General features: G+C 34.3%; 1 protein-coding gene across 1 annotated transcript; it reads right to left on the bottom strand.

Annotated features, from left to right (window-relative positions):
• Position 1: 1 nt before the first annotated feature.
• Positions 2 to 6,932, bottom strand: LOC127094145 (pollen-specific leucine-rich repeat extensin-like protein 2). The gene is made up of 5 exons (XM_051033009.1): positions 6,791 to 6,932; positions 6,583 to 6,699; positions 534 to 1,141; positions 179 to 305; positions 2 to 76 (listed from the first exon to the last, which is right to left on the bottom strand). Exons 3-5 carry the CDS (start codon positions 1,139 to 1,141, stop codon positions 2 to 4), a joined length of 810 nt encoding a protein of 269 aa, XP_050888966.1. The 5' UTR covers positions 6,583 to 6,699; positions 6,791 to 6,932.
• Positions 6,933 to 10,736: the final 3,804 nt, after the last annotated feature.

Genomic DNA, 10,736 nt, shown 5'->3' on the forward strand with positions numbered 1-10,736 from the left:
TTTAATCGTTTTCTTCTTTTTTTTCAAATGCACTATAGACAAATGCATGATCGAAAGGATCCCACGAAACCTTCTCCTAAAAATAATTAAAATCACATAATTAATATTAATAACCAATTAGTTACTTTTTTAAATATAATTTGATCAACTTAAGTGACAAAAGTCAATAAATACTTACTCCAAACAACTTAAACCAATCAGCTTTCATATCAGGATCGAGTGCAGACCAATGATGTATAGGTTTATAAAATTGTTTGCGTATCGCATAATTAATGGCACCAGCAACTTCTTTGGCAGGAACTAGCCTACAAAATACAATAATAAAACTACTAATTATTAAGAATCATATGGATAGTAATATTCTCAACTTTCTTAACAGGTTATATATATTTTAGACAAAATACAATAATAAAACTACTAAATTATTAAATTATGAGAATATATATGACTTACCCAGTACCAGATGGTTTTATAATAACTTTCCCATTCTCATCTATTGTTGGCACAAGAGGGGTAATAGTTTCTTGACCCACCGCCTCATCCTCATCAGCATCCACATCTTCCTCCTCTGCCAAATTGAAGGGCTAGCCATTGTTTGAAGGTTTATACTTTGAGGGCCAGCCATTGTTTGATGGCTTAAAGTTGGAGTAGGCATAAAACTGAATTTCTCAGAGGTAGTGGCATGAACAGGTACTACAGTTGGAGCTGGTGTTGGCATCGACGATGCAGCCTGCACAGACGATGCTGCCTGAGCTGGTGTTGGCATCGACGATGCATCCTGCACGGACGATGCTGCCTGAGCTGGTGTTGGCATCAACGATGCAGCCTGCACACACGATTTTTTAGAAGCTGATGTTGGCATTGATGATGCAACCTGCACGGACGATGCTTCCTGAGCTGGTGTTGGCATCGACGATGCAGCCTGCACAGATGATTTTTTCGAAGCTGATGTCGGCATCGACGATGCAACCTGCACGGACGGTGCTGCCTGAGCTGGTGTTGGTGCCGATGATGCATCCTGCATAGACAATGTTGTTTGAGCAGGTTTCCTAACGATATGCTTCTTGTTAATTATGCGATTTCGTTCTTCTTGAAGTTTTCCTGGTGCTAATACCTTAGCTTTTCCACCTCTTTTAGTCATCTGTTGTCATAAAAATAAAAGGATTAGTCAGTCTCACACTCTTAACAGTATCATAACATTATCAAATGCAGTTTCTGATAAAATTAAAAGTAAAAGAAAAGATGTGGCGAGTATAATATTAAATTAATTTTAGTTCAACAAATGCATAGTAAAGTCACTGCAAATTATTTCATCAATTGTGAAAGCATCACTTCTGAAAACAACAAAAAGCACACATCCTGCAAAATATCTTGGGTATGTGCATAGAACTACATAGAAGATACCATAGACATTTGGAAGATGCAACAAAGGAGCGTGAAAACTATCATGTTGGAAAGAATGCATAAGATACATTTACACAACAGTGGATATGATAATATAAAATAATTCCTCGCAAATGTAATTTAACAGTCTATACTTGGCAGCATCAAGTTACAATGATATATCAAAATGAAAAGTTTAGTACGATATCCTACCTGCATCTGATTGAAGGAAAAGGTTGCAAAGTGGGAAACAGAAATGCAACCGAAAAAGGACAAAATAGAAAGTACTCACAAGTCATCAGAAAATCAATTAATCAAGGAAATCTACAGTGTTCAAATATTCCATTATAGAAACCCTGTAATCATATCATACATACCAGTATTTTCAGGTTCACCAATATCAAAAAAAGTGTTGAGTAATTCAAGGATGCAAATATCTGCCTAAGCATCAAGTAATTCAAGGATATTAGAAATGGAGCCATTTCAAATACAAAGGAATGCTGCTAACAAAGGAGGGGTAAACAAAGAAAAAGTTCTCTACAGGGAAAAGATAAATGCACAGCGACTTAATTTATCTTCATCAATGCCCTCTATCTGCTTCACTAGTAGAGCAATCAAAAATCTCTTCAAACACATCTAATTGTGACATGTCACGCAAACAAGATATTGCTTCAATTTCTACATTGGGTAGCGTCGGTAACATCCCATCAGATTGATAAGGTACTTCATCCTCTATGTTGTCAATCTCTACGCGACCCCTTGGTTTTGTGGTGATTGCCGCACACCATCCACGCATATCTCTACACATTTCTGGATATGGGACATAATACACTTGTCTTGCATTTTGCGCAAGGATGAAAGGATCATAAGGACGATAACGTTTATCCATCTTAATATCCACAGTTTTATATTGTGGGTGAACCTTTGTGCCCGTATTCCTTGTTGGATCAAACCATTCACAATAAAAAACTGGAATCTTATGCTTCAGACCAAAGTAATCTAGCTCAAAGATATGTTTGATTATTCCATAAAAATCAGTATTTCCTCCTTCTGCAAGACCTTTCACGTGCACACCACAATTGCTAGTTTTTCTACCTTTGCTCCATCCTTCAGTATGAAACTTGTACCCATTGATAAAATACATGTTCCATGATATGGCCATTGATGCAGGACTGCGAGACAAGGCAATTATATCTTGGTTAGTAACTCCATTTGTCTCCTCATTTACATATTTCTTCAGCCATATGGGAAACTCTATATGTATGCGCCCAGATGAATCTTCTATATCTAGAGAGTGGTTCTCTAAGAATATGCTGAAATAAATCACACGATTCATAAGTAAATATCTATTATGATATGCATCAATAATTTGATTGAATATATTATGATGCACACTTACTCAAGATATGGTTTAACCTCATCACAATTTATCAAGACATGCACATGTGAAGACTTCCATTCCTTATCAGATAGAAAATATTTTCGTGACTTCCCACTTGGTCGACCGCCACTTTGTAGAATGGACATTGTAGGTAGAATGTCATCATTGTCTAAATGAGGTTTGTTACTAAGATTTATGGTTGGCAACAAACGGAAAGAGTTGAAATAATGAGAGCAAAAGTAATTTGTCTCGCGATGTATATAATCACTGCATATGGAACCTTCAACTCTAGCCTTATTTGTCACTGCCCTCTTTGAGACTCCCATAAATCTGTACATTCAATCATTCCACGTTTATTAATTTATGATAAACATGCAATAACTTAATAAAATCAACCACAACAATTACCTTTCGAATGGATACATCCATCGGTACTGTACTAGACCACCTAGAATTGCTTCTTTGGCAAGATGGATTGGAAGATGCTCCATTGAGTCAAAGAAACCTGGTGGAAAAATCCTTTCCAACTTGCATATGATAATTGGAATATTCTCATCCAACTTAATTAAGTCGTCCATCCTCAATGTATTGCAACAAAGATCTTTAAAGAATCGACTTAGCTCAGTTAATGGTTTCCAAACCAAATCTGGCAATGAATGGAATGCAATTGGGAGTAAACATTCCATGAAAACATGACAATCATGGCTCTTCATCCCATGCACCGTACCCTTTTCTACATTGGCACACCTACTGAGGTTTGAAGCATAGCCATCTGGCATTCTCAATTCCTTAAGCCATTTACAAACCAACTTGGCTTCAGATTTGGTTAGAGTGTAACTAGCCTTTGGTTTACCATTCTTTCCGTTTTCTAAGGGTTGGAGCTCCAAGTCCCCGCGAAAGCATAATTTAGCCAAGTCTTCTCTTGCCTTTTCATTATCCTTTGTTTTATCCTTAACATTCATGACATTATTAAATATATTATCGAAGACGTTTTTTTCTATGTGCATCACATCGAGGTTATGCCTTAACAAATTATCCTTCCAATATGGGAGATCCCAAAAAATACTTCGCTTTTTCCAATTGTGATGTAGTCACTATATAGACTGTCATGTACAGTAGTACCAAATTATTACCATGCCAACACAAATCAACATACAAACCAAAACAAAACTTCTACCTACAAACATACGCAACCAAAACGCATAAGCTAGCCGATACACAAAGCAACCGCCTCGAAACCAGAAAAAAAAACACAACACTGGGACAGTGATCACAACAACAGAATAGAACTTAATTCGAAATATAAACAAAATCTATGCGAATCAAATGCCACAAAGGTGAAAGGTTATATCCCGATGCTAGAATTTCATTTACAACATAACCAATTCGCAATCCAAGGGAAACCGAAAAGAGAAAAACACAACATAGCCAATGCGTGTTCGAAATCAAAATAAAGTTCAAAAATTTGTAGGGTTCACAATTCCACGAATTCGCGATATAGGGTTCGAAGAGGTTAGAATGGTGATTTATGTTAGAACGTTCGAAGAAGCCGCAAAGTTATGAGAGAGTGAGGTTATAGTCATTTTTCAATTCTGTTTTCCTAACTAATTAACTCTCACAATTTTCACTTAACCGAAATTTAACAAACATTAACAGTCATAACAGAATTCAAAACAACCTACTAACTGATAGCAGACTTAACTCAAGTAAGAAATCTAACAGAAACTTAACTCCATCCTAACAGAAATTCAGTAATCACCAAACAGTTCGCTAATAGCAGTCCACAATAAAAGCATATCATGGTTTCATTTAAGTCATAACAACTCAACATTAACATTAACAGAAGCAAACTATTAGACTTTCAACAATAGTTCACAGCTGACATTACTAATAAGTAATAACACATTCAACTAATTAATTTCCTAACACTTAATTAGCTAAGAAGTTCATAACAGAAACTGTGCAGCAATTTTGTTTCTGTTAGAGGTTATTAGTTAGTTAGGATCTATTATGAGAAGTTATAAAATCTGTTAGAGGTGGATTTGGTGAGTGAAATGTTTAACTCAAATTCTGTTTTGAAATTAAATTCCATTGTAAATTCAGTTAGTTTAGAAATTCAAAAGTTAGTTGAATCGAAATTGAGATTTAAGTGGAATGTAACTGAAATGAAAATTGTAAAATTTTCCCTCCTTGTTTTATGTGAATGTAGTTATGCAGGTTAATTTCAGTTAGTAAAAAAGACTGTGAGGATGTTAATTTGTTAAAATTCCTGTTAGGACACTAAGAAACAGTTAAGTGGAAATTTGGAACTGTTATTGAAATGATTGGGTTAGTGACTTCCTGTTATTAAAAAATTATTAGTAATTATTCTCCCTGTTAGTCTATGTTTGTTTTTTTATTTGTTAATTTGCTTATGTGAAATGCTTGAAATTCCGGTTATATTGTCGTTAAAAGCTTGTCAATGTATGATGCGGCATGTTAATTAGCAAGTCAGTTAGAATACACTTGGATTTCTTGTACATTTCCGTTAAAACCACTGTAATTGAATTTTGGTATTAGTAATATTAATTCAGTTAGTTCCTATTGGTTTCTCCACAGGTTTGTAAACCACACTGACTTATTGTTATTTTCGTATGAATGTCAATGAGACGCACGGTTTTGAAAGCATCCCACTTTCACTAATAACTAACTTTGTTAATAGAAACTGAACCTCACTAACCAACTTCTAACTTCCAGGTTTCTTCAACAACCGCTCCGAAAATAACAAACTTCAAAACTCCTCTTCCCAACCTATAACAGAACTGAACCTTCACTCTTCACAACTAACGGAACCAACTAACAGAACCATCATTCTCTCATGACCAAAATCAACTAACCGAATTTCACAACAAATTCTAAACCGTTACCTAACAACTTTTCCCAACAAACTTCTCAAGCAAATCACCTGCAAACAGAATTGAAAAATGACTATAACCTCACTCTCTCATAACTTTGCGGCTTCTTCGAACGTTCTAACATAAATCACCATTCTAACCTCTTCGAACCCTATATCGCGAATTCGTGGAATGCACAACAGGACAACAACACAAGACAGAACAAAGGAACACTTCTCAATTGCAGTCACTAGAAGCAAGCAAAGCACTAACTAAGACACATCAACAACAGTTAGAAAACAAGCACTAATAATCAGGTCACAACAGCCAGATAATCAAGAACAGGATAATTCAAGAAGCAGATAATTCAGTTATGGAATGCAGGCACAGCAGATAATTCAAGAAGCACAACAGCCAAATCAGGTGGCACAATGAAAACATCACCTTCAGCCTGAAGCAAGGAAGGCTCAACAGCAAATATCTCATCAAGAACAGGACAATCTAGAGCATTAGAGGACATACATCAAGCAACAAAGGGAAACTAAACTACAGATATGAGTTCATCTATAAAGCACTCAAGCAGCCGCATCATCAATACACAATGCAACAACTGGAAATTACTCGGAGGCAACATCATCAAGAGAACCACATGAAGGACATTCAAGATAAGAGGAAGGATGAAAACATGCATCAATATCATCAACATACCAGAAACCTTGGTTCCACAAAAACAAATCTAAACCAGCACAAACTTTTTCAGCTCTTTTAGTTTGACCCCATAAGAAATAATTAAGCAGAACTTAGGAAATTCCATAGCCTCCTCATAACCACAAAATCAATTCATAAATAATTCTCAACCTTGAGAAATACTAACTGATGCAAACACTAACTATTGCAAACACTAATAGTTCAGTCTGGTTCCAAATTAACATAGGGATGACTAACCTTGAGAAAGAGTTGTCTTTGCAAAATCCCGGATGATATAGTGCTTCGGTTCCAAATTAACTTGCATTCAACAACTGCTTACTGCCTCCACTAAGTAAGATGAGCATTCTTGAAAACCTACATTCAGAAAACCAATTAGCAAATAATTTGATTTTTGTAGTTTCAAACTTAAAGGAGACTTTAAACATATTTGGAAACAATACTAAACTTGCAAAGAAAAGTTGATTCCAGCATCCACAAAGCCGATAGTTCTGGAAAACCTACATTCAGAAAACATAAAACATATGACTATCTCATACTCATTAAACCAAAACTCCATGGAAATCACTTGAGATGAATATGCATTACCTTTGATGATTCAGAAACCCTTTAACGAGGGATTTTGAATTAGGGATTCTTCAATGGATTCACGGATTAGGGATTCACGAATCGGTTCACGAAATTGGAAAAAAACGGATTCACGATTTAGCATGGAATTAGGGTTTTCGTGTTGTGAAATGAAATGGAGGGAGAGTGAAAAATGACGAGGGAAAAGGAAAGAGGGAAATAAGCTGTCGCGCAATTTTTGGTCAGAAATAGAAAATTCCATAGCGTCCGCCAAGCGGACTCTAATTAATAAATAAAATACTTAAACCTTAAATATATATACATATTATAGATAAATAAATGGAAAAATAATATGTTATAATAATAGCGTCAGCTACGCGGACTCTAAGTAAATAAATACTAATTAAAAAATAATGCTACTAGATAGAGTCGGTCACACCGACTCTAAATAAATTAATCAAACATTCTTCAAAGGTAACATAACAAGTAGTGTCGGTTTTGCCGACACTGATAAAAAAAATAACTTGTCTTAAATGATGTACGTAGATAGAGTCCGTTAGTGTAGGCTTAGCCGACACTAATAGTGTCCGTGTCGGTGGCCGACTCTAAACTAGGAGGCTAAAATGACTTATTCTAGTAGTGTTCACCAAACATTTTTAAATCTTGGTGCTAAAGAACACATTATTTTTGCGACAACATAATGCTCTGTGACTGTTTCTCCACATGCCTTCACTTTGATTCACTAATCGAGTGATTTTTATAGTGAAATTGTTGATTGTCTCCTTTTCTTCCATTTGAATCAATTCAAGTTGACGCTTGTGAATTTGTAACCTCACCACCTTCTTCTTGTCAACCCTTGTGTATGCCTTCTCCAAGATTTCACACGCTTGCTTTGACGATTCGAAATTACCAACTTTCTCAAGTTGTCACCACCCACACATTGATGGATAAAAAACAGTGCCTTGAAATCTTTCTTCTTCTCTTCCTTATGTGTTGCTTGTTATGCATCCGTTGCACTTTGGACATGTGGATTCACCTTGTTTTTTATCACTTCAAGAACATATTGATAGCCAAACAAAATTTCATTTGTTCGCACTATTTGTTGTAATTCTTCGCATCACAGATGGGTAGGTTTGCATGAATTCTTTTATTTGAGACATAATTCATGTTGAACACTAGGTGTTTGTGGATCAGAACCAGACTTTTTTTGCCAAATGTTAGAACTTGCAACCACAAGATTAGTGAATAATGGAGAAAATTAGACTCTGGAGAGGGAGATAGGTAATTGAGAGAGAGAGAAAGAGAGAGAGAGAGAGATAAAGAGTTAAGGGTGAGAATATTTTCATTAACAATTGACGAGGATGCCTCCAAGGCATATATACAAGTATTACACAATGATTGAGACACAATTTACATAAGTCATATAACAGAAAAATCAAAAACTCGAACATGGAATTAGTTACAACTAAAATAAATTGAAATTAACTACCAGTGGTAACTAGTTACTATGAATGTGTAACTGGTTACACCAACTGCATAAGCACTTTTCTACTGCTTATTTGACTTATTTTCACATTTGTAACTGGTTACATCCCGTGTTAACCAGTTACAACACTTGAATTACTCAAAAACTCTTAAAACTTATTAGAGAGCTTAATTTATATAATTGCCGCCTTTATAATAATAATAAAATATTAACTCCAACTATGAGAAAAAAACTCACTTAATATTACCAACAACATCAAAACAAAGTTTCAAATTATTACCCCTAATTAAACAAGAGATTGAATTCACCAAACATTTTAATCAAAATTACACGATTAATAAGAAATCCATGGGTTAAATACACTTCACCCTTGCAATGTGAATGAATTTTGGTTTGAACCTTAGACATTTGTTATGCAAAAGGGCGCTCCAACCACAAGGTTGAGTGTGCTATTGGTATAGCAATTTGTAATAAATAATAGTGTTGCTTAAAATTCTGGTTTTTTATAATATTATTATATTTAAATTAAAAATAAAACTGATTTATTATGCAATATTTTTCTTAAATTATGTGTTTCAATTAAACAATATAATACCTCTTTTCGTTTAGGGAGTCGTCATGGATCGAACTAGAATATTAATCATTTTACAACAAATTCATTCCCCAGGTAAAAAACAATTTTAAAAAAATTAAAAATGTTTAAAACATTAAATAAAAAATTATTATCTTTTAAATAAATAAAAAATTCAAGTGAATTTAAAGAAAATTTAAAAAAAATATCACGTGAACAACCAAGTTAGCAAATATGAAGATTTCAAAATAAACACATGAACCTTTGACTTTTCTTGAGAAGTAAGCCAATAAACTTTGAGATGCTTTTGACTTGAGAATCCCTACCTTGCACAATAAACTTAAGGTAAACAAGACATATTTTTGGTATTTTGATTAGTGGTTAGATAAGAAATAAGCACAAAATTAAACAAAGAGGTGCTTGGTGATCTTTGCAAGAAGCAAACCAGAAGATGGATGAGGGAAGGATCAAGATGTGACCTTGTTTGTATGCAAAATATGTAAATGAGATGTGGGATCTTAGGGTTAAAAATTAGGATATGACAATATGCTTTAAGTATCTAATCTAAAACAAGCATTAATATTAAAGAATCCATCAACATTAAAATTTAAGAAGAATTACTTAGAGCGCCATGGTCAGGATCAAAACATAAGTAATAGGATAACTACATCTAACCCCGACAAAAGATAAAATTAGCTATGTTTACTCATCGTAGCTTTTCAATCAAGCCCTAGAAGAAAGAAGTTGAAAAATATATGTTGGAGATTCCTCCATCAATCTTCTTCTCCTATTCGCTGTTATTGTAATTTGTGGTGAGAACCTAGTTTCTCTAAGGAACCACCTCGAATCCACCAACTTCTGATCTCCCCAAATAACTTCCTGGAACCCCTATTTATAAAGTTGAGAAAGGTATGCTCTCTAAATGCACCACCCATGCTCACTTAGCGTGCCTACTTTATAATAGTTTAAGTAATTCCAGTTATCCTAGGATTAGCCTTATCAGATATGCTCACTAAGCAAACCGCCCATGCTTGGTCACCCACAAAACCATTCCTTCACCTTGAAATAGCTTAACCCTGAAGTCTTTGAACCACCTTTTCTCGCTAAGCGCAGTTATTTTTCATGGCATTGCGAGGTTGCACCTTTGCTCGCTAAGCGCGTTTATATTTTTGGCCTAGTGAGCCTTGATTTGTTGGAAAAGTCTTTAGCTTGGTCTCTTGTGTTGTTTTGGTGGTTTTTTTTATCATTTTTTCCCTAATTTTAATCAATGCACGGTTAAAATATCGAGACATGTGTTTTATAACTTTTCATTGATAAATTAAGGTTTTTCATTTGATTTCTTATAAAGCAAGTTAATAAGTGCCTATATTTTTAACGTATTTTTGGAACTTATCAACTTTTCCTAACTTATCTTTTTGTTTGACCTAAGAGAAAATTCATTCAAATGGTTCAGAAGAAGTTCAAAATGCATGTTTCAGAAGAAGTTAAATGACTTGATCATGAATTTTTGAAAAAATGTTATTTTATGACATGATTGTTTTTATAATACAAGTTCATAATTAATATTATAATTATAATCAAATCATAGCATAAATGTTAAAAAAAATCTTTTTCAAAGTAAGATTTTAAAACATGTCTATATCAACAATCAATTTATCATTAGAATCGTAGTCTACCAGATTTATCTCTCAAAAAGGTTTTGTGTTATCCTCTTTGTTGAAAAATGTATAAAATATAGAAACATTATACATTTTATCTATAAGCAATATC

Source organism: Lathyrus oleraceus, chromosome 6 (genome assembly GCF_024323335.1).
Source record: "Lathyrus oleraceus cultivar Zhongwan6 chromosome 6, CAAS_Psat_ZW6_1.0, whole genome shotgun sequence".
NCBI classification, from domain to species: domain Eukaryota; kingdom Viridiplantae; phylum Streptophyta; class Magnoliopsida; order Fabales; family Fabaceae; genus Lathyrus; species Lathyrus oleraceus.